Source organism: Theropithecus gelada, chromosome 14 (assembly GCF_003255815.1).
Source record: "Theropithecus gelada isolate Dixy chromosome 14, Tgel_1.0, whole genome shotgun sequence".
NCBI classification, from domain to species: domain Eukaryota; kingdom Metazoa; phylum Chordata; class Mammalia; order Primates; family Cercopithecidae; genus Theropithecus; species Theropithecus gelada.
Genome location: NC_037682.1, coordinates 40246454 through 40271817, shown reverse-complemented (window position 1 = coordinate 40271817; position 25364 = coordinate 40246454). Strand labels below are relative to the sequence as shown.

Genomic DNA, 25364 nt, shown 5'->3' with positions numbered 1-25364 from the left:
ATTTTTCAAATTTTAGCATACTAAGAATCACCAAGTCAACTGGGAAAACTGCTTATGTATTATTCCCATGTATTATTAATCCATTGGTCAGGGAAAGAGCCCAGGAATGTATATTATTGTAATAATCCCACATAGATTTTCTTCTGTCAATATTTTTTAATGTTAAACACTTTGAGAAATTGCCAGGCACCATGGCTCATGCCTGTAATTCCGGTGCTTTGGGAAGCCAAGGTGAGCGGATCACAAGGTCAGGATAGAGACCATCCTGGCTAATATGGTGAAACCCCGTCTCTTTTTGTATTTTTGTAAAAATACAAAAAATTAGCTGGCCATGGTGGCAGGCACCTGTAATCCCAGCTACTCGGGAGGCTGAGGCAGGGCAATCGCTTGAACCTGGGAGGCAGAGGTTGCAGTTAGCTGAGACTGTGATACTGTAATTTGAGAAATTTTGTTATTCATTTATTACAGGTTTATTATGATTATTATATAAATATATAGATATTAAATATGTCATGTTCAACCACATCATAGATATCCTTATTAGTTCCTTTTAAGAAGTAGCTCTGAAGTTTTAATACTCAAAGTCTCAAAATATTCTGTGGCCAAATAATCAAACTTGAAATGATAAAACATGCTTATTTTTAGATATCTTTGTTGCTTTGTTCCACTTAGTGCCTATGCCCTATGTAAACCAGGCAGGGTCACTTAGGAAATGGCCCTCAGATTCCTTGTTCCTTTTTAAAGAAGACTTAAGAAACTTGAAATGGATCGCTAAATTCTTAGCAGCGTATTTGACTATCAGTTTGGGGTATGTACAAGTTACTCTAAAAGCTGCTTTATTTAAATTATAATATTGGAGTCACATTGAGAAAGCAAAGGATGTATCTACTCCATCCCATTTTCCTGCAGCTTGCAAATGTGCCTCATATTGTTTAATAGCATATCAAGAATTAAAGACATTGAACATTGTATTTTAATTTTCATTTAGGAATTAAGAGTTAATACTCAATGTAAATGTGTTTTGCAATATATCTGACTTCTATAAGTAGCAAACATTTAATTTTTCTTACTGTGCTGAGGAAATGAAAAACAAGGATGGCTTATGTTTAGCACTGGGAGCACTAGCTTAATTTCCTGCCGTTACATCTGCTTGCAAGTCCCTTACCAAAGGGAGTCTATTCAACAGAAAAATATTGCCTAGGGAAATGAGAGGAGAAAATGTGCAGAAAATAAATTCTAGAGCTGCAAGTAGAAAATTATGCCAGATTTTTCATGTTAAAACAATTTTGGCTGAGATATAAGAAATCTAGTTCGTTATTATATCCAACATGCATTTTGCGGCATTTGATGGTCTGGATGAGTTGTTGGTGGATCCAATGCTTGGTTAACATAATTTTCTAGGCAAGTCATGCCCTGCTGTAATTGGACTTAGAGACCACACACCATTGTTATTCTGGGCTACATTCCATCAGACCATCTGAAGAGGTTGGCTTCTTTAAAAGCATTTTTTATTGTCCTACTGTGCTATTTTTTTCAAGAAGAAGCAGGAATCCCTCCAAATAGTATAGGAATGATAGATAGCTTCCAATGGTCTTTGGAAAAATGTTATATTTTATTCATATAAATCTCCATGTTTACTTTTCTGTAACACCTTAATTTAAGCATCCAAACATGTTAACCTAATTTGGTATATTTCCATAAATAGTATGGAAAGCTTAAGAAAAATGGTTAATCTATTAATATGGTAAATGAAAATAACCCAGTAACCATGTTAATATTTATTATAAAAATCACTGGCCAAACAATAACGTGAAAACACAAAGCATAATCTGATAAATAATTATTTTACCCCTCGCATTTACCTATGAGACACACATAAGGACTTCCTTCTCTGGGTTTCAATCATCCTTGCTGGATGAATGTATTTTGTCCATTATCACAGTACACCTTGTATTTTGATTATTTGTATAAGGTTCTCATTTTGAATTAGATAATAAGTAATTTGAGGGCAAAGGCTATAATAATATTTGTATTGTAAATTAAGGTTCAGAGAGGGAGTGTGACTTGCCCAGAGGCACCTGCTTGGGGGACATTGATGTCAGAACTTGCCTCGCTTCCAGTCGAACACTCCTACCATTGGCTCCATCAACTGAATGTGGAGTCATTGTCTTGATTTAATGTTACATTCTCAATCTTTTGACTTCTTGCTTTTCCGTTTAATATTAACTTATAAATATTAAACCAGCACTAAAATATTTTTCTGTAATAAATGTAAAAAATCGATTTCCTACATAAATTGGCATCACAGAAAAATTAAGCCAAAACATATTGGTGTCTCTAATATTGAGTAGCATGGTACTCAATTTTACTTTTTTTCTCTTTTGTAATATTATAAAAATTTTGCTTACTTTTAGCCTATAGCTTGTCCCGTCTCTTATTTAAATATGGAGAATGAACTGGATTTTTGTATTTGTCAAAAATAGTTTTTGTTGGTATAATTTCAAGTTTACCAGTTGTATATTTGCATTAATTATTCTGAGTTATTTTAATCTTTTAGAGTAAGAGCATAAGAGATATGACTAATCTCTTTAGTGAAGTAAAAAGAAGTGTTTAATAACAATAACAAAGTCATAGCAATTGGCAAGGTCAGCGATACAAAGTAAATGAAAATTTGACAATGAATTTCTGAAAATGTATTCCATCTGCTTTAATTCTTAAAGTTTTATTCTTTATTTCTGAGGGCAGGAATAGAGTATAATTAAAAATAAAAATAAAAAATAAAATAAAGCAAAAGAGAACATTATCTTTTTGTAATCATTTCAGTGATTGTAAATTCAGTCATCATGACCTTTTGAAAAAGTCATTCTAAATATACTACTTTATTTCCATAAATAATTCCCAAATGGGATATCTGCACTGAAGGCAAACACATACATGTATCATAATGAAAACCTTCTTAAGCATTTGAATGCCGTAGTTAAATTAGATGGGCTGACTGAGCTGATGTTTCTGCTTTCAGTGGGGAAAAAAAGAATAAAAGTCATCCTTCAAGGTAAAAGTTACTCAAGGCAGGATGAATGCTTGGTTACTGACACGATTTTCTTACCCTGTTAAAGCATAAACACAAATGGAGGAGAGGAAGAGAAACAGAGAACTGGGGGGAAAAACTCCAGCAATAAATTCTTTGGCAATATCAAGATTTTGTAATGATCAGAATTAATATGTTGACCACAGAAGTGTAAACTTAAGTGAATATCAGTTCCTTCTAAGATAGGAATCAAACTTATTGCCAATATAGAGAAATTTTGATTGAAGGAAGGGACAACTGAAAAAGGGAGATGAAAGATAGAACCTAAATTGAGCACCTAATATATGCAAGATATTCCATTAGGAACCTTAGCATGTTTTTAAAAAATGTCAACAACTCTTCTGGCATCTGATTGAGGTGGGTATTATTTTGTCTAGCTTACAGATAAAAAATCAGAACCTCAGTAAGTTGAAATAACTTTCCCAAGTTCATACAACAAATGAAGGTAAAAAGAATTTGTCTTCATTCATTAGAGTTGCTATAACAAAATACCATAGATTGGGTGGTTTATAAACAATAGAAAATTTATTTCTCGCAGTTCTAGAGGCTAGGAAATTTTCATTCAAGGCACTGACAGATTTGGTGTTCGGTAAGGCCCACTTGCTTAGGGAAAGCCATCTTCTCACTGTAATTTCACATGGCAGAAGAGGTAAGATGATGTCTCTGAAGCCTCTTTTGTAAGGGTGCTAGTACCTTTCATGAGGCTCTACCTTCATGACCTAATCACCTCCCCAGGGCTCCAATGCCTTATCCCGTCATCTTGTGAGTTAGGATCTCAACATATAAATTTTGGGGGGACATAAGTATTCAGATAGTAGCAAATTTTAACCTAATATGGACTATCTCTTTATTCACATTGCTGTGATTACCTTTATTATCTCATTTCACTGTGATATAAACATTTTGAAGGTAACTATCATTATCATCATCTAACAAATGAGATAAAATGAGATTAAATTGGTATTTCTCACTTTGCCATAGGCAAATGCTGTTCTGTGATGAAGTTTTCAACAGCATAAATAAAAAGAAAAATGATATAGACTAAAAAGCCAAATAACTAACATATTAGTGGATTTACCATTAATCTTTTATCTTCTATCTTATCCTCATCCTCCTCTTTTTCCCATTCCTCTTCTTGTTTCTTCCTCTTCTTTTTTCTATTTCTCCCTCACTCTATCACAGGATGATTTATTTTGTCATTGGATGTTTTGTCTGTTTTGCAAATTAAACTTTTATCTGAAATATTGCTGAAATATAGTAATCTATTTTTTGTTGACTTATTTTCTGCAATGTCAAAATTTGACTTTTTCTATTTCATTGTTATTGGTATCTAATTTTATTTTCCCATAAGATACCAATGTTCATGAACTTACCCACATTATCATAGATAGTAGGAAATAGAGTTTGGACTCAAGTTCATTTGTGCATGACTCCAAAGCTTATTCTTGCTGCCTTACTGTGACTAGAGACATCACAGGATTAGAGTCTCCTGCGCTATGTTGTGATTGTGTGTTCGTTTTCACACACAGAGATTATGTAATTAGCAAGGTTTGTCTCAACTACATACTTTTGTTGTTACAATGATTGCTTTTGTGGTTATATGATAATATTGTGTCAGTTGGCAGTTTATTACCAGAAATCACAGAAACAGGTTATTCTAGAGGTGTTGGTGAAGATGTGTATCTGAGAGGCAGTGTTTAATCATTTTAATAGATGTATTTGTGCCTTATCCCACTTTATAATTTACAGACCCAGCTGTGTTTCTCCCTAGCTCTCCTGTATAATTAAATGGGTGAACTGCATATTGAAGCAGTTGAATTTGTGCGTGCTTTCCTGATTAATTTTCATATTTTATTACTTGAATTTCCAGATCTTGGCTACTTTACTAATTAGGTTGAATTTTACTTAATTGAGATGATGAAGGTATGTTGAAGACTTGTACTACTCTTTGTATTGTTTTAAATAATTCTGTGGACTAATATTTGATATTTTTTCTTTTTTTAGACAGAAAATGATTCTTTTGAATAATTAATCCATAATTCACTACAACTTATTACATCTCTATCCATTCTTTCCCAAGTAAAATTATATTCTTTCATTATACATGCATAAAGAGAAATGATATCTGAACTTTTGCTTTAGTTCAAGAAAAAGAATTTGAGTTTGAAATGGATATGGAATGAAGACCTTAAGTTTTTAGGCTCTTTTCAAATTTAAATGTTATATTTTTATGAACCTGTATATTACCCCATATGCCAGCTGTACACAGATATGCAGTTATTACTATAGATGGTAATATATCATTGGAAAGTGACATATCAGTCATGCCCCTCAAGAAAAGGGAAAAAGAAGAAAGGAAAAACAAAAAAAAAGAAAAACAGAGGGATGGGAGAAGTAAAAGGAGGGAGACAGGAGAAAGGAAGGGAAAAAGGGAGGGGGAAGAAGGGAGAGGAGGGGGAAGAAGGGAGAGGAGGAGGAAGGGAAAGAGGGAGAGGTAGTAATAGTGGATATAGAAATGATAAAGACAGACATAGACAGTTACAAGAATGGCCAAACAGATAGGTAGGCTTTATGTGTTATTTTGGAACCAACCTCCAGGGCCAAGCACGGTGGCTCATAACTGTAATTCCAGCACTCTGGGAGGCCTAGGTAGGCAGATCACTTGAGTACAGGAGTTTGAGACCAGCCTGGGAAACATGTTGAAGCATTGCCTCTATAATACAAAAAAAAAAAAAAAAAAATTATCTGCATGTGGTGGCATTTGCCAGTACTCTCAGATACCTGAAGGGTTGAGGTGGGAGGATCACTGGAGCCGGGGAGGTTGAGGCTAAAGTGAGCAATCATCACACCAGTGCACTCCAGCCTGTGTGACAGAGCAAGACCTAAAACAAACAAACAAACAAACAAAAAAAAAAAAAAAAAAAAAAAAAGGAAGAAAGAAAGAAAGAAAGGAAAGAAAAGAAAAGAAAAGAAAACCAACAAAAAAGTCAAAGCACACCAATAAAGTTGTGTGCCTTTCCCTCTCCAACTTTATCATTGTGCTATGACATTTGACAATACTGAGTTTAATGTATTTTATTTTTGTCAGTCTTATATACATTTCTTGCTTTGTATTAGTGTAATATTTTCTATATAATTTCATATGATACCAGATTAAACATTTTTATATTAATAAACATTCTAAAAACATTGTCTTCATGACCACAAAATATTTTATCATTATTTAGTCAGCATATTTTTATTTGACCAATATCTTGTTTTATTTCTGTTATACAAATCCCCATAATGAATACTTCTTTGTGCTCAGTTTATTTTCTTTTTTTGTTTGTTCATTTAGTTTTGTTTTAAATTTTGTATTTTTTTTTTTTTTTCAGAGAGAAAAGACCCCAAATTAAAATAAAATTGGCCTTCTGTTTGCCTGGGTTTTACATCTGTGGATTTAACCAACCATGAATCAAAAATATTTGGAAAAACATACAACAGAAAATAAAACAAATAAAATATAGTATACCAACTATTTACATCACATTCCTATTATATTAGATGTTATAATTAATCAAGAGATGATTTAAGGTGTATAGGAAGGCATGTGTAGATTATATATAAATATAACATCTTTTTATTTAAGAGACTTGAGCATCCATGGATGTTGGTATCTGTCTGGGATGATGAAAGAAATCCCCAGATATATTGAGGGATGACTGTACACTAAATTGTGAAAATATTTAAAGCCATTTATCAGTATTTTCCAAAATATCTATGTGAATATATTTTCACACCAACATAGTAAAAGAGAGAAAGGGAAAGAGAAGAGAGAGGAGTCTCTTTCAGCATGTTATCGCCAACAGTAATATATAGTTATTGTTTATTTATATGTTTTATAAGAAAAATAGTTTATCATTTTAATTATTATTTATATTTGTGTACAATTTGATCATATCATTTTATTCAGTGTCATGTGGATGGCATTGCATTAATGCAAATGCATCTGAGTAAGTTAATGTAGAACAGCATTTCTTCCAAAACTGAATGGACCACATTAATCGTTATATAAACAATCACCACTTGTTCAATATATAATTTCAGAGAGTGTTCCATGATAATAAAAATACATATGATTTATTGAACATGTAATGTGTATCTGGGGCTTTATTCCAGGTTCTTTGTCTTCATTTAACCCTCACAAAAATTCCATGAATACAATTCCCTTTCCCTATTAAATAAATGATAAACATGAAGGACAGTCAGACAAAGAACAGGTGAAGAAACCAGATTCAATATTAAACTTTCTTAATGCAGATCCTGTACCTCTCACTGCCTAGGGACTCAATTTATCTTCAAATATCTTGTAAGATGAACATTATTACTTCAACTTTATATATCTTAAACAGGAAGAAAATGTAGCCTGAATATACTCCCATGTCTCCCTGTTTACAAAGCACATGTTCTTTCCACTAGGTTATACATTTTCAATTCACATACCATATAGTTTATTTTATTGTTGCTTATCATGCCACCTGTATTGATTTCCTTGATGAAAAAGAAACATATACAATTATTATTTCCTGATAATATCTATATTGGCATTCATATGTAAAACACCATTAATATTATGCACCCTACAGAATTGTGTTGACATTTAAATAGATGGTGTATATTAAATTATGTATCTACTGCTTTATAATTACTTGTTAAATACAGATTTCCTGTGTGATTAATTTTATTATCTCTTTATGTGTTAATGATGACTCTTAAAACACATGAGCAGCATGTAAACTTCGTTATTCAAATTTTCAGCAACTTCTCATGTAGACTTAAAAAATAAAGCATCATTGTCAAGCATTAGAAAATAACTTGTGAAACTTGAACACTAAATTGGCATACCTACTCTATTTCATAAAATCTCATGGAATTTCAAATTTGGTGTAGGTCTCAGAGGTGACTGAACCCATCCATTTCATGAAAATAGCCTAAGATTGTGGCTGTTTTGGTTTAATATCAACATTTCCAGTTCATTTTATTTTGGACTGTCTCTCAATTTAAGACATGTTGTTCTTTCCATTGTCCCAGTCTGACCTCTCTCTTGTCCTAGGCACATCATTCAAGGAATAGATATGCCTAGCCCTTCTCCCTGTATGATAGCCCTTGAAACATTTGATAGTACATCTTAATTCTCCATTTGTTGAAATTTATGACCTCACAAATTTCTAATGTTCATCTGAAAGATAAAAATCTCAAAATCTCTAGATATTGAGATTTAATATATTAGCATTTAAAACCATAATCATAACCAACTAGTCAGACCAATCTCTAAATCAGTGCTTTGTTTGGAGATAACATTGACAGGCATACTAACAAAGAGAAACATGTTCTGACTTCCTACAAAACATAATTCACTTAGTGAATTTTTTCTTAAATATTTGAGATCAAAATATGTGTCTTAAACTATGGGAAAGCTGCTTGAAAGAGCCAAATGTTCTTGTAGTCAGTGATGATTTTGGTCTGCATTGTCTCTGGGTTGTTCTCTACCATGTACCTGGGTCCCACAAAGCACCTGGCACACAGTCATCACCTGGTACATCTTTATTAAGGGCAAAGTGAGTGAACCTTGTTAACATGCCTGCTGCTGTCATTATTGCCTATATATTGATCCTTATGTTCATCATTATCATTGCTGCTACAATATCTAATACAGATCACAGTGGGTTGAGTGGCACTGAGATAGGTGCTTTAAATATATTTCCTCATTTATTCCTTACAAATATTGATGAGCAAACTTGTTCCTCGTTTTAAAAATATGAAAATTGAGATTAAGGAAAATTGAGTCATCCAAGGCCACAAAGCTAGTAGATTTAAGAATTTAAATATTGACTAAACATAGATTCCTTCACCCATGGGTTTTAACCTTATTCTTCTTTGTCATGAAATCTCTTATGTGAAACAGCACTATTTGTCTCTTTCCAAGAGTCACAATTCCATTTCAGGTTTTGCCAGGAAGAATTAAAAGAACGAAATTTCAGTAATTAATCCAGGAAGAGGAATGAGGCAAAGAATACATCAGTGTGATAAAACTTTTTGTGTTTGTGTATGTATTTGACAGCCATAGTCAAAAGATTATCTATGAGTCAGAGAAGGTGACAAGCAAAGATTCATTATTTTCATGCTCACTCATACACCTTCACTATGATTCATCAAAGTTAATCTGTTGACCACGTTCTATGACACATCTTATTTGTTTAAGAAAACAGTCTCCAGCCTTCTAATTTCATCCATCTTCTCTGTCTGCCTCTTCATTTGTCATGCTTAGCACACAAATAGTAAGAGGAACAACGAAAATTTGGCAGAATCTGCTTTTTTATAGTAACCATAAAAACCTTCCAGATTTCCAAATGAGCATTTGTTGGAAGGAGGATTTCTAGGGCAGCTAGTTCAGAATGTTATACAACATTTTGTCTTCTTGGGGGATTTTATTTCTTTTATTTTGTGACTGGAAAACCTCCCAGCTCTTCCTATTAGTTATGCATAACCAAAAGGCTATTTGAAGATGAGTCAAATTTTCATTCACTCTGGCATTGTCCAGTGATGTTCTCAGTGGAAAGGGGAGGCAGGAGAGTTGGGAGTATAAAATGATTGCATAGAGCTTTTCAACACAAAATTTATCATCTTTGGGGATTTATAACTTGAACTGCTTATTAAATTATACTTGGGAGTTTATAAAATAATATTTTATGATCATTTGGGGGCAAAAAGAAGCCTGAGCAAAGATTTAAAGTTATCCACTTGCTCATCAAGTTTGAAGAGTAAGTAAAAACCTGTGACAATGACATTTGCTAAGGGGCTCTAAGTGTAGCCATATTATGAATGATCTTGAGTACTATTTAACTAAATTCATGCTTTATTCTATAGGCAATGGTAAGTCACATATTTGTGTGTGGGAGATATTTTTTCTTGTTTGTTTTGATTGATTTTTATGCAGTGAGTTAGAATGATAAAATCCATTTTAGGGAGACATTTCTGGAGGCTGATTTGTTTGGGTTGGAAAAAGGTGAGGTTAGAGTTTAAAGTCTAATTCAACAATCCAGCAATGAAATAAAAGGGGTAAATGCCATTATCTTTGAAAGAGAAAGGGAGACTATAACGTGCTGAATTGTTTTCATGAAAAATTGTTTACAGCTTACCCACAAAAAGGTTGTCTGTTTCTATCATCTGCAAGTTTCATTTTCAAAGCTGAGATACCATAATCCTCAAATCCTCTGAGTTGAGATACTGAATCTACATATGGCAATTAAAAGTACAAAAGGTATTGTCCTTGTTGTTGTTTCTGGTGAGTACATGTAAAGGGAAAACTCTGAACGTCTATTATCCTTTGGGTTGAGATTCATTATCATTAAGTAATAAAATTATATTTTTGGTATGGGAAGTTAATTATATTCTGATTACATGTAGTTTTAGGCACAGAGAGACTGAGTCATTTTAAAAAGGAACTTGAGAGAAATGTCTGTTCATATCCTTTGCCCACTTTTTGATGAGGTTATTTTTTCTTGTAAATTTGTTAAGTTATTTTTAGATTCTGGATATTAGCCCTTTGTCAGATGAATAGATTGCAAAAATTTTCTCCCATTCTGTCGGTTACCTGTTCACTCTGATGGTAGTTTCTTTTGCTGTGCAGAAGCTCTTTAGTTTAATTAGGTCTCATTTGTCAATTTTGGCTTTTGTTGTCATTGTTTTTGGTGTTTTAGTCATGAAGTCTTTGGCCATGCCTAAGTCCCCAATGGTATGGCCTTGGTTTTCTTCTAGGGTTTTTATGGTTTTAGGTCTTATGTTTAAGTTTTTAATCCAATAAGACATTTATGTGACCAACAAACATATGAAAAAAAGCTCATCACCATTGGTCATTAGAGAAATGCAAATGAAAACCACAATGAGATGCCATCTCACACCAGTTAGAACGGCGATCATGAGAAAGTCAGGAAACAACAAATGCTGGAGAGGATATGGAGAAATAGGAACAATTTTACACTGTTGGTGGGATTGTAAATTAGTTCAACTATTGTGAAAGACAGTGTGGAGATTCCTTAAGGATCTAGAACCAGAAATAAAATTTGACCAAGCAATCTCATTACTGGGTATATCCCCAAAGGATTATAAATCATTCTACTGTAAAGACACATGCACAAGTATGTTTATTTCAGCACTCTTCACAATAGCAAAGTATTGGAACCAACCCGAGTGCCCATCAATGATAGACTGGATAAAGAAAATGTGACACATATACACCATGGAATACTATGCAGCCATAAAAAGGATGAGTTCATGTCCTTTGCAGGAACATGGATGAAGTTGGAAGCTATCATTCTCAGCAAATTATCACAAGGACAGAAAATCAAAAACCACATGTTCTCACTCATAAGTGGAAGTTGAGCAATGAGAACACATGGACACAAGGAGGGGAACATCACACACTTGGACCTGTTGTGGGGTGGCATCTATGGGAGGGATAGCATTAGGAGAAATAGCTAATGTAGATGACGAATTTATGGGTGCAGCAAACCACTATGGCACATGTATACCTATCTAACAAACCTGGACAGTCTGTACATGTACCCCAGAAGTTACAGTATGATAAAAAATAAAATAAAAAAATGAACTTTTATGCATTTTTCTTTCAGTTTTATAATTTAATTTAGTAATAGAGTCATGAAATAATCTTTGGAACTCTAACTCCAAATATTTGAGTATTAAAACCTAACTTCTAACAAAAGTAGCCAAGTTTCAACTTCTTGTCAGCCATGTGGGAGAAGAAAAATGATGCCGCCTTGACAAGATCTAGAAGTCAGAGAGGGATACTTATAAAAATCATATAGATTACAAATCTTTCACTGGAGGAAGAGAGTCGTACTAATGACATGTTTGGACAAGTATTGTATGTAATGATCACTGTAGAGGGCTGTTCATAAATCTCTTTAGATTCCAACATAGAGGAAGCATTGACTTCTTAGAAACATAGGCATGTTACTGCAGGATATTTACAATGTAATTGTCACTTAATGTCTGCCAGATTCAGTATAAACATTGCTGCTTGAGCTACCTCAGAGTTCCTGAACTGTACCTACTCTAATCTCAGTATTTCCCATTTCAGTTTACCTCAAAATTACTACCTTTGATGCATCTCCCTCACTTACAGAATGTTTACTTCTGCTTTTTTGTCCTCATGACTTTACCTCAAAAAACTTTATTCATCACTCAAGCCTCAGTTCCTCCTTCATGAAGAAATCAATGATTGCCCTAATTAGCCATGAGTGATATTGTCTTCTTTTCTGGATAATACATCTCAGTGATTCATCAGGCCCAAATGTGTACCAACCATTTACTTAGGGATCTTGGTAGAATATTGCAAAAGTATATTATGAGAAACATTTTTTGGTTTTGTCACAAACTGTCTTGTTACCTGAGACTGCAACCTGTGAGGTGCTGTCAAAATCTAAAATATTGTATAGTTAAATAATAAAATGGGAGAAAGAAAATATGAATCTTTGCAAGATCCCAAATTTGCAGCAAGAGACTTTGCCTCAATTGTAACAGCAATAGCTTTATGACTTTGAGGATGTTATGTAGCTCTGTTGATCTTGTTGTCCTCATGTGTAAAAAAGACAAAAATATCTGAGTATTGTTATGAGGATTAAATCACATGAAATATATATCAAATCAATTACAGCATCTGGTACATAACAGATACCTGATAAGTTATACTGTACTAATTCATAAATTAACATTTATTTATTTTCAATTTTCATACTCCAGCTACACATGCAACACCTGGAAATAATAACAACTTTGATCACTTGAGCATGTTATCCCAGTGGGTAATACACAATATATGTATTTTATGTATATATTAGTTTATACACCCACACACACAGTATGTCAGGCAATTATAAATTATAAATCACCTGGCAGTATGTGTGTGTGGGTGTATAAACTAATATATACATAAAATAGCAGAAAATATATATTCTGAAAAAAATTAATAAAGGAAAATAACAAGTGATGGTATACATGTCTATATGTCAATATCTAAAATCTAAAATAATACCTAATATCTAATATCTAAAATCTAAAATTGCATACCTATGCAAACATCCAAATGGGAATCTACTCATTTAAGGATTCAGTTGAATGAGAACTAAAGTGATTAGATAATAAAACATTAAGAGAAGAGCATTAAGAAACACAGAATTTTAAGAAATGAAAGAGCCAGCAGTATATGTAGCAAAAAGAAGTTAAGGAGAAAGACAAATGAGGAAAAGATTAACTTATCCTTTCACCTAAATTTATCTATATATTATGTTCACAAAATTATTTAAATATTACCTATCTCCCAGAAGTGTATTTGTTTACAAATTATCCAGTGTCCACCTTCAAAAAATGTGGAGCCAGTAAATAGACTGCAGTTTAATAATCAAAGCAAAGGCAAAGCAAAAATAAGATATTTATTATCTTTCTAGGTTCAACTGACAAACCAAGTCCATCTAGATAATCTCCATTTCTATTAAAATGCCAACCAACTACCTGATCACAGGAGTTATATATACCATCATATTCATAGGGTCTGCCTGTGAGAACCTTTGAAGAGGAGGGTGTTATATAATGTTTGCACACCAGCGGATGAGAAACATGGGGACTATCTTAGAATCCTGCCTGTCAAAATATCCCAGTTAAGTCTATAACTAGCATTTGAAATTTTTAGAATATGTGTTGTAAAATAATTGTTTTTCCATAGATTAAACAATTTAAAGATCATATGTTTCAGATATGTAATTTCATATATAAGTTTGATAATAATGGCATTGTGAGTGACTATGAATGGTGTGTGTGTATATGTGGGGGTGTGTGTGTTACTGAAGACTAAAGTTATAAATTGCCTGACAAAATAAAAAAGAATAAACTTTCCTATTGCCCTGCAAACTTTTCTATTTCCCTTCAAACTTTCCTATTGCTCTTCAGTTCACATCATGGAAAGTTTCCCTTCTTTTGAATCACCTTTAGCTGTGACCTTGAAGTTTTTTCTTGTGGCAGGGTCCAAAAATTCCACTGATGAAACACAGAGCCCTATTCATGTAAACTGACACTGAACCATTCAGGTAAAACAGATGTGTATATCTTACATTTTCAGCACAATTAACAATGGCCATGTCATGCAATTTTATAAGTTATGAACCTACTGAGGTATGATCAATGTGTTTTATGAAACATACCTCTTTTGTATCCTGATATCACTTGACACAGTTATAATCTATAGTAAATATGTAAACAACAATTAAGTTGAAACAGAATTATCATCCTTAATTTACTTCACATATATTTATGTGTCTATTTTACATGTTAAATCACACATGATGGAAAAGCATATAAACTTAAAAGCAACGGAAAGAAAAAAATGTAACTGGTTTTAGGCACCTGAAATAATTAAACAAATGATTCTTATGCATCTAAAATATGTCACACAAATACACTAACATATTGAATTTATGTTTAAAATGTATAGAAATTGTCTGTGATGTATATTAATATCCCTATTTTCAGTTGATGAAATTAAAGTCCAAGGAGGTTGCAGAACTTCCCCTGATAGATAATTAGTAGGTGAAAGAACTGGAGCTTGAACATAGATATGCCTGACCTCAAAGCCTGTGCTCTCATCTTACAGAGGTTACCTGCAGGCATCTTCCAACATTATACTTAAATCTCTCTGATACTCTCTTTTATATGTTCTTGTTTATGTATGTATTTATGCTTTCTCCACTAGAATATAACCTCCACTGACATCAAAGTCCTTGACTGTTTTTATTGTTCTATTTTCTGTCAGTGCCTGACTCATAATAGAAACTCAGTAAATGTTTGTGGAATGAATGATTAAAGTATAGAACCATTTTAGAAGCTCAATTTGACTGTCAGTGTTGAGGCAATTTAAGGATAACAAAGATAATTTATTAGATTGTCTAGGTTTCATTTGTGTGGCCATAAAGGGAAAAACAAAATTATATTTGCATAAGCAAAAGTTATTGCAATAGTTGTCTAAAAAATTATATTTACTCTTTAGATAACATTGGCTACTCTCTTTAGATCTTAGCTATAGTTGCAGTAAATGCCTGTTTTCTCTCAGTGACCCCACCTCTTACTGTGTAATGTAGTGTAGCTTTTTTGAATGAAGAGGTTTTCTTTTAAGAATTAAATTCTGTTGTTTCCAAGGGAACTTCCCTAGAAGTAAGTCAACTGGTTTAATTCTATATTCAGTGATTCACATTATAACTCTAAACCCATGTTTTATTGGATAAATCTTTAAATATATAAACACAATTTGGTATCATCTTGAAACCTATATTTTCTCAAACATTTTTTCTTTCCAAAGCAAAACATTAGTATCAAAAATTTGTTGCAGAATCAGGAGGATCAGAGAGACCTTGGGATACAGCAGGATCTTTATTGAGTGCACTCAGACCCAGTAGATTTAACATACAAACACTAGGCCCAGAACAAAGACAGCACTTGACTTTTATACACACTTTAAAAAGAGGATGGGCTAACTTGAAGCAAGCTTACAGTTACAGTTGAGCAAAAACAAGGATACAGACGCAGAACAATTAATTAAATTGTGACAAGTTCATAACTTAGGATTACACATGACCATTGCCAAGCAAACCAGGTGTCTGTTATCTTGGTTTTGCTTTAAAGAGCCTTGCACTGGTTTATCTTATAACCTTCACTATGGTGCCTAGACAGCTGTAGTTCAGGCCTGCTCAGGCTTCATGTGACATTCTCTGTACTTTTTACATAAAACAAAATACTTGAAGTTACTAGTTACAGAGAACAAGAATCTATAAACTCATATTATAAAACAAAGGAAAATTTGTTTTTCTTCTCGCTATGTTGAGAGAGTGCTGGGAGAGTCTCCAGAGCACATTCCTTTGTGTCCTGGCTTCTTAGATAGTATTATCAAGACGTTCCCTGGGTCTGGGCTGTGCCTGTTGCTGTGTCTCAAACAAGTTAGCCTAATACAGGAAAGCTTATTTCTCTTTTTAATTTTGTTTTTTTTTTCTTTCTTTAATTTCCCACCTATTTTTTTTTTGTTATATTTTACCTTCATTGTTAAAGAGAAGCATTAGTAAGAAATGTTTTGCAGTACCTCTACTCAGCACTTTCTTTATTTCCTTTCCTTCTCTTCTCTCTACCTTTCCTCTTATTTTTCTATATTTGGTAATTGCATCGCTGTTGATTCTGTGACATAAAATAATGTCAGTATCAACTGATCATAAGTATTGTTTTGTAATCATTAATGATAGTGATAACAATAATCAAATGAGGAGAAAGAAAAAAAAGGAGTGATTACTATTTGTTAATCTATGCTGAATACTTGTTTATATTTTCTTATTTTACCCTTAAATCAACTCCATAAAGAAATAGATCCATTTTATAGCCAAAGAACCTGAAGCCCAGAGAAAAATAACTTGGTCATCAATGGATAAGTATCAGAGCTAAAACATAAACCACAGTTTACTTCACTCCAAAGCACTTTTAACCAATAGTCAAAACTACTTTTATACTACAGCGTTAGTAATGGGCCAAATTTGTCCTGTCTTCCTTCACAACAGTTCTCTGGAATTTTTGATATTCCAGGTCCTATTTGCAACAGAGTGAGGGAACTCTATAAGAAACCCACCCTTTGTGTCTCACCAAATTGAGTTCTATTTCAGCAAAGGTTTAAGTGTAGTAAAAGGCTTTATTAAAGCACAAAACCTATGCAGTATAGTACTGTGGCCTTATCTCTGGTGTGTCTCTGAGACTCACTAACAATTTTATGAACCATCTTATGAAATTTCCACAATGCCTGTGAAGCACAGAAAGAGTAAATTTAAAGATACTATTCATTATGAGATAAAAGTATCAAAAAAGCTACAGCTGTCTTCTAGCCACAAAATATTTTCTTTAATGTTGAAATGTAGTAGGTTTTCATTGTTCAGATGATCAAAGACTTATCTCAAATAGTTGGTTGTGCTAACATTAATGAAATATATTCCATAGCAAATCCCATAGTGTCTTCCTCATGACGATGACCTCAGTGAAGCTTTATACATAAAGAGTTTTAAGTCAAAGATATTCAAGAAATATGTACATTATATCTCCTTCTTAGAGATTTATAACATATTGTGCATTATGAAGTGAATATCAAATTTCATAGGTACATTTGAATTGCTAGCATGCCGATTAAAAATGCAAACCCCATATTTGTAGGACAGAATTATCACCCTGGAGTGGTTTTTTAGCAGGCACCTCCTGTGATTATGTGATCAGATCATTCAAGATCAAAACTTTAAGATATTGTATGTTGAGGTTTCTGAGAAGAACTACAATAAATACAACTGTTTAATGTTGAAATCAATTTTTCCCTAAACTTAAATGACATGAACTCCACTCTTACCAAGTGCATTTTGGGAAATCCTACACTATTCAAATGAACTATTCTATGAACTACATTTTTTGAGCTTGATTTTTTACAATAAGTTAATTTTCCAAAGGGTAAATGCAAGAATAATAAAAACAACAGCCAGTTGGTTTATTACAGCAAAACAGAGTAATTATAATATTTCCAGAGAAATGTGAGGTTCCAATTATAAATTATACCACAAGAAAAAATAAAAATATTTTTCCTTAGGCAGGGTAGAAGACTCCTCTATGTATATAAAGGAATACATAGTATTTAGAATACTTAAAAAATATTTAGAATTAGGTAGTTAAAAAGTATTTAGAATAAGCTAGTTAAGAATTCAGCTATTTTTAGTCTTATAGTGACAATCTCACTTTTTCTGTATACTGTAGGCTTATTTAGAAGAACCAATTGCGTATAAAATGTGCCTAAATATGGCCAAAGAAAGCAGGCATTTGTGAAAATTGCTGCAGCACACCAACATGGCACATGTATACATATGTAACAAACCTGCATGTTGTGCACATGTACCGTAGAATGTAAAGTATAATAAAAAAAAGAAAATTCTAAAGTGTTGAACTATTACATCGCCAATATTTTAAAATTATTTATTATTTATTTAGAGATTACATATTGACCACTTTTTGGTAGGCATCTAGCTGTGATCTAGTGGCGATAAATGTTGTCTCTGTCTTAAAGTTATTCACAATATATTGGGGAGGCAGGCATGATTACATATATAAAAACAACGGTAAGTGCTAAAGTTGTTATAAGCATTACTTTTAGAGCCCAGAAGGGTGACTGAGTCTGTCTAGCAGTAGAAAAGATGAAATATGGCAGAAATGAGTAGTTGGTTTTCAGGGGCCTGCAGTGAAGGAAGTGGGGTAGCACACACGTGGGCAAAGAAATGTACAGATACATGGTTTGTGTTCAATTAAGAGCAATATAATATGAGAATAGAGGGAGCATGTAAAATAACCTTTAAAATCTGAATTAGAGTAGGTTTAATCTTCTGTAGGCCTTTTTATCTTCTACTCAGAATTTTCAGAGTTTAAAGTCAATTTAGCTCTCTATCCCCTGGTTCATTGCTTGGAAAGAAACTTATTTTTTTGATATCAGTGGGCCAGTGGTCTTGAATTTTATATATAATTTTGTATATATATATATATATTCTTTTTTGATACAGGATCTCACTCTGTAGCCCAGGTTGGAGTGCAGTGGCATGATCACAGCTCATTGCAGCCTCAACCTCCCAGGCAGAGGTGATCTTCCCCCTTCAGCCTCCCAGGTAGCTGGGACCACAGGCATGTGCCACCACCACACCCAGCTGCTTTTGTTTTTGTTTTTGGAAAGAGGATGTTTCACGATATTGCCCAGGCTGGTCTCAAACTCCCGGGCTTAAGCAATCCACCCACCTCAGCCTTGCAAAGTGCTGCGATTACAAGTGTGAACCATTTCACCTGGCCTAGTGTTCACAAATTATTAAACTGTTAGGCTCTGTCTTGCACATGGAAAAGATTATGAGAAATCTAACACACACACACACACACACACGCAAATGCAGATTCTTACACCACGTATGTTGCTGTTAATTTAAAAGTATGTATATAATAAAGAAGAAGAAAGACAGGAAGAGAGGAAGGAGGAAAATTATCAGTAAATGAAAAAAAGAAAGAGAGGAAGGAAGAGAGGAGGGAGGGAGGGGGGAGGGAGGGAGGATTGAATATTTTAACCCTGGTTAAAATGGAAGTGAAGCCCAAGTGGATCTTTTTTTTTTTTTTTTTTTTTTTTTTCATTGCTAACACTTCATCTTCCTTTAAACTGTTGAAGCTAATAAGTAAGATCAGATATTCTGGCCAGTAAAATTCCTGGGATCTTAGTTCCAGAAATATTATCTTTCAAAAAAGATGATGAGGATTTTATGCAAGACAGATTGGTGGTCATATTAGTTACATTGCTTCCTAGCTTGCAATATTGATGTTCCTACAGGCACTCAAATAATTGACATGTATGAATCACAGAGTCTGGATTCATTGCAGATATAGTCGTTTTATAATCTTTTACTTCTTTTTAAATGTTTTCCAGGGAAATAATTTTCCATTGGAATCGTACTTCTTTGTAGTAGCTGACTGCCATAAGCACCATTGTGATCCCCACACCAGCCAGGAATGTTTGATCTCTCCTTGAAATCCCACTGCTGTGGTGAAGATTTTTGTCCGTAGCTTTTGATTTTTCAGTATGGATCAAAGTGATAGAATCTTCTCAACAGGAAGAATTCAAGAGAGTGTTTTTACCCTCCCGCTTTCTTTATTTAACTTCACTGATGTATTTTCAATTACTATTTTTGTAGGAAGGCAGAACCTGTTCAATGACGCACAAAGAAAGTCCTCCAAGTAATGCCACTGCAGAAACTGAGCCTATCCCACAGGTATGTGTTTGTTTTATTTTGATTATGTCAAAAAGCACTTGTTGAATCCATTGTATTTAACACTCTTCTCTCTTGCTCTAGCTGGGGCAGGATGTTGTACTTGCTAATACTATATAGCTAATACTATATACTATATAGTGTCTTCACCTGGTGCCCCTGGGCTTTTCCAAGGCTGCTCTGCTTTCTACTAAGCTTTTGGCTTGACTATGTGAGGCCTTCAGAAGGTCAAGGGAGAAGGGAGTTCTCCCTCACTTGCACCCTCCCTCTCACAGACCAGGAAATAAAACAAAAATAAACAAGGATAATCAAACAGGCATATATTTCTTTTTGGACAAAGTAGATTAAAGAGGATTTGAGGAAGCAGACGAGGTGAAAAGAAGTACATATTGCTTACAAAAGCAAACAAAATAAACACAAGTCGAGAGCTTAATTCTGAATTTTTATTTGTAATTTATTATACTTGACCAAAAATATTGTATCATTGACATTCTTAATATTTATTTCACTTAATACTAAAATGTTGAGTTAGATATAACTTATTCTCAAACTTTGAATTAGATTAAAACAGAATTGAATGGTTTGGGCAAAGTTTTCTCAAAATAGTTTTTGAAACATTTTGCTCTTTTTAGACAAAATATTGTTTTGTAGTTTTATGAAATATAATTAACATCTTTACATTTGTTTCATTTCTGTCCAGTGTTCATTTTCTCTAAGATATTTGTTGAGATCTATGAATTTTCATTCTTATTCTGTTAGACTTTTCAATTTTTACCTTAACATGTATTTATTTTGATTCTTTTAATTGTCTTTTCTGTATTGTTTAACAGAAATTGCAAATGCCTCCTTGTTCTGAATGTGAGGTGAAAAAAGCCCCAGAAAAACCATTGACCAGCTTTGAAGGGATGGCAGCTAGAGAAGAAAAAATACTGTAAATACTAAGAAACTGTGTTAAAAACGTCCATTTGCTATTGTCTTCATACTCTTTTTAGACCACAAGCTTGATGGAAATACTAAGTTTCTAAAGCATGCAACTTTTTCACAATTTTATGTAACTTTATAAAGTAGTCTACAAATTTTCAAAGATTCCAGACCAATTATGATCCTTAAGCAATAAACTAATTGAAATGAATATCCACAGTCATAAAAATTTTGTTGTCATCGGTAAATTGCCCCATATAAATTGGTCTGGTTTAACTCAAATGCTATCTAACATGTAATTCTCCTGGTTCGTTTGGATATCTAGTACTTCTATGATGTAGTTGTCAAAATCAACTGGAGGATAATAAAATATTGTGGGTTCTCAGCATTCTTAGAATCCAAATTACAATCATATCTATAAGGGTTTAGTCCACATGAGCCAACTGAAGTCACTTTCCTCAAGGTTGGAATTTGTGCCAACCTAAATACGTTGTTTCTTTGATGGTGTTTATTGCTATTGGTATTATTTTGAATTACTAACAATCATTTTGTCTAAACAATGCTAAGACAATTCTGGGTCAAGAATTTTGTCAGCTAACATAATTCATTAAGTATTTTTGGCATCATATAGACAAAATATCTGGATGAATGACTAAATTTCTGACAAGATTAAATATTTTGGCATTCTATAGACACATCTCTTATGTATGTCTACTGCAATTACTCCAAGTTAATAACCAAATTGTCTGAAATACTTGGCAGGATTTTTGGTATGAAGTTGGGTAGCGGAGTAGGGAATGAAGAGTGAGTTCTAAAATACAAATATGAAATCAGGTAATACCTATTACAAAGCAGGGGTTTGATGAAAGTACAATAGCCATGTTGATTCAATAAACCCAGTTGCATATTTTTTGAAAACAAATGTGTTATTGAAATAAATCAATGGCAGTGTTAATCCTTAAGAGTTCTGATTTTCTATAGGAATATCACTAATCAAATAAATGCACTCATGAATAATTGGAAAGTAGCTCACAAGCAAGTGGAATTGACCCTTGAATAATTATCTGGTTAATAGGTTTCATAGGACATTCAAAGTTGCAGACTCAGTTAATGACTACAGTTAAGTTGTCTAAACTGAAAAATCATTTCTTTTGTTTAAAACCTTTTTGCAACTGTAGAATGCATATTAAACCATTGGTTTTACAGGATGGATCTGTCAAACCACAATATATACATTTGGATCAGTGTATCCTAGAAGATAATTAATAAAAATATATTAAAGGAAATGTGTAATCAATAGATGAACTTAGATTCTGAGATTTAATGGCATACCTCTGATCAAAATGGCATATTGAAATAGATTTAAAGTTTTGGAGAATTGGAAAATATCATTAGCTGTAAAAGTAACATTATCATGTATTTATGTAGCAATTCTATTTTCAGAATGGTTCAGTGTCATTTATTAGCACAGACAGATGCCAACCACAGTGGTTCAACTTAATGATTTTTTGATGATTCCGTGAAAACTTCATAATTTCTACATACTTTAAATTTTGAATTTTTGTTTTTTGTTTTTTTTGGAGGGCTAGTGATACATGGTCCATGAGATATTCAACATTTTATTATAAAATAGGGTTTGTGTTAGACAATTTGCCCAACTGCAGGATGAGGTATATGTTCTGAGCACATTTAAGCAGGTTTAAGTTAGGGTGGGCTATGATTTTCCATAGGTTAGGTATCTTAAATGCATTTTAGACTTACAATGTTTTCAACTTTGGATTTGTTTATCTGTATGTAACCCTATTGTAAATCAAGGGGCATTTGCATTTTTCATAAAACCAGCTACCCAAGAAAAAAAGATAATTAGCTTTATGGATGATCTATAGAGCTTTCAGATGAAGTCACCAGGATAAAAGAAAAGATCAAGGTCTGAAGTTTCTGCTGACTCCTTCATATTTCTAAAAATAATTTAATTATAGAAACTAGAATACTGCTAGTCTAGCAAGTCCTGTTCCTTGGAATTTTCCCACTGTGCTCAGTGGCCCTAACCATCTCCATAGTTTCATGACAGGGAAGCAGATCATTTATTTTTAATTTATATTCAGTCTCCCACCTCCACCGTGGGGCCCAACTTCCCTTGTAGGCCCTGTGGGTCCTATGGAAAGTTATTCACCATGTCATCTAGCACAGCATGTTTTGAAGCATCTTTGGAATGAAAAAAAAGGAGAATCAGGCTGTTATTTTCTGAAATTGTCATGAGAGATAACATGTTGAACGGTAAGAACTCAGGTTGATATTAATCACGTTTTTATCAAGCTTCATTTTAAAGTTGTTTATTTTCTCTATGTTCTAAATTTCTTTTATTAATTCCTGGCTTGATCAAGTGGGCTTTGGATCCATATGTTTTTTTTTTTTTTGAAATGAAGTCTCGCTCTTGTTACCCAGGCTGGACCGCAATGGTGCGATCTCGGCTCACTGCAACCTCTGCCTCCCGGGTTCAAGTGATTCTCCTGCCTCAGCCTCCCGAGTAGCTGGGATTACAGGTACCTGCCACCATGCCCGGCTAATTTTTATGTTTTTAGTAGAGACGGAGTTTCACCACGTTGGCCAGGCTGGTCTTGAACACCTGACCTCAGGCGATCCACCTGCCTCAACCTCCTCCCAAAGTGCTGGGATTATAGGTGTGAGCCACCGCACCCGGCCAATGTATTTTTTTCCTTTAAATATATATGGCATTATACATCCAGCAAAGTTTACTATGTTATATTCATTGCATCATTTGTTTTAAAAAACAAAAAGAAACTTGTAGCAGGAGACCTTTAAAAATATTTTTAGGAGTTCCTTTTAATAGCTAAGTTTGAGATTCTTTTTTAGTATATTCTATGACTGTACCTTAATGAATACATTTTATTTATCTCAGTTTCTAATTGCTTTAAAATATAATCAGATAAGTTAAAAATGTTTCTCTTACATTTGTGAATTTGTGTATGAGAAAGGGGCCATTTCTTACATCTTTTAATTAACAACTAAATAAACAGATATTGTTTTAAAGGAATTAACACTTAAATCCCAACCGTCCTTATATGGAATAAAATATCAACCTAAATGTTGATTATAGAGAGCATAATTCTATTATGTACCTGTAATGATAAGCAGTGAAAGATTACTTACATTTTGAAAAATATGTAATTGATTCTTATTAAGAAAAAAGATATTTTCCAATGGAATAACTTGTTTTAATAGAGATACAACCAGAACCAACAATTGTATTTCTCTATAGTTATTTTAAAATAGTAATCAATGCTATGTATTTGATGTATTTGTTTCCAAATTAGAAATTTCTTTTAGCTTTGTGTTTTCTTTTATGTGCATTAAATATGTAAACTGAACCTGTTCCTAAAATGCATTAAACTTAAATGAGTGCTGTGTCTATCCAATGCCAAAATTCTTAGAAGAAAAGTGAATAATTCAGTCATTCATCTGGATGTGGTTTTCTGTGTAATCTCAAGTATCTGAATATTGAAAAAACTAGGTTGCTAACTTTTTTTCATTCCTTATGCAGATGTTTAGCATCATAGCGCTGTTTCAGATACAGATCTGTTTCATAAAATATCCTCAATTACAAGTCTAAGACAGTTATATGTAAAGAAAATGTACTATTTTAGATGAGCAGTGTGGATAACCGAACTAAAACAATATTTGTGAACTTTGCTATAATGAAATCTTTTATTTTTATAGCTCAGGTATTGTAATTAGCACTAATTGCAGCAGAGGCTGAAATAATTATTGACACCATAGCGTACCATAGAATAGGTTGAACTGGCCAGACCTAGAGAGTGAAGAAAACATATACTGTTTACTTAGGAGACATTTTCTTAGTCGTGTGTATAGTCCTAAACTTCCCCAAACTATGTGTTCATTTGGATTGTGTTATATAATATTAACAGTCGAATGATGAAGAATAAAAGATGCTGAAAGATGGCCTATTTTTGTTCAATAAAGATTGTTACAAGAATACAATGTATATTATCTTACATAAACTAATTGAAAAAGCAGATATGAACATTAAAAATGGGACTTGCTTCTGTGTATCAGGATCTAAGAACTTTTCTTAAATAGCATCTTGAAATTTTCTTTAATCCTTCTTTGCCGGTGCCCCCAAAATCTTTTATTTTGCATGTGCTTTCTTTAAAAAATATAGAGTTCCATGGTGACAGGGATTTTGTCTTTTTTTAATTTAAATTTTTATTTTTAATTTATGAATTATTATTGTGATATGTAATAGGTACAATGTGATGTATCTCTATATATGAACACACAAGTAGTGGAATGATTATATCAAGTTAATTAACATATCCATCACCTCACAAATTAATCTCAAGTGCTTAGAGCTAGCTGCCTCATAGACGATGCTCAAACATTTGTTGAATAAATTAATTTAGATGCTGAAA

General features: G+C 33.1%; 1 protein-coding gene across 3 annotated transcripts in view; it reads left to right on the top strand.

Annotated features, from left to right (window-relative positions):
- Positions 1 to 24930, top strand: part of LUZP2 (leucine zipper protein 2) — a 604128-nt gene extending 579198 nt beyond the window's left edge. For all 3 annotated transcript variants that reach the window (XM_025356954.1, XM_025356953.1, XM_025356955.1), the window contains 2 exons: positions 19918 to 19995; positions 20823 to 24930. In XM_025356954.1, the coding sequence (XP_025212739.1) occupies positions 19918 to 19995; positions 20823 to 20927 (183 nt within the window). In that variant the 3' untranslated portion in view covers positions 20928 to 24930. The remainder of the gene's footprint in view (positions 1 to 19917; positions 19996 to 20822) is intronic.
- The last annotated feature ends 434 nt before the right edge of the window (positions 24931 to 25364 follow it).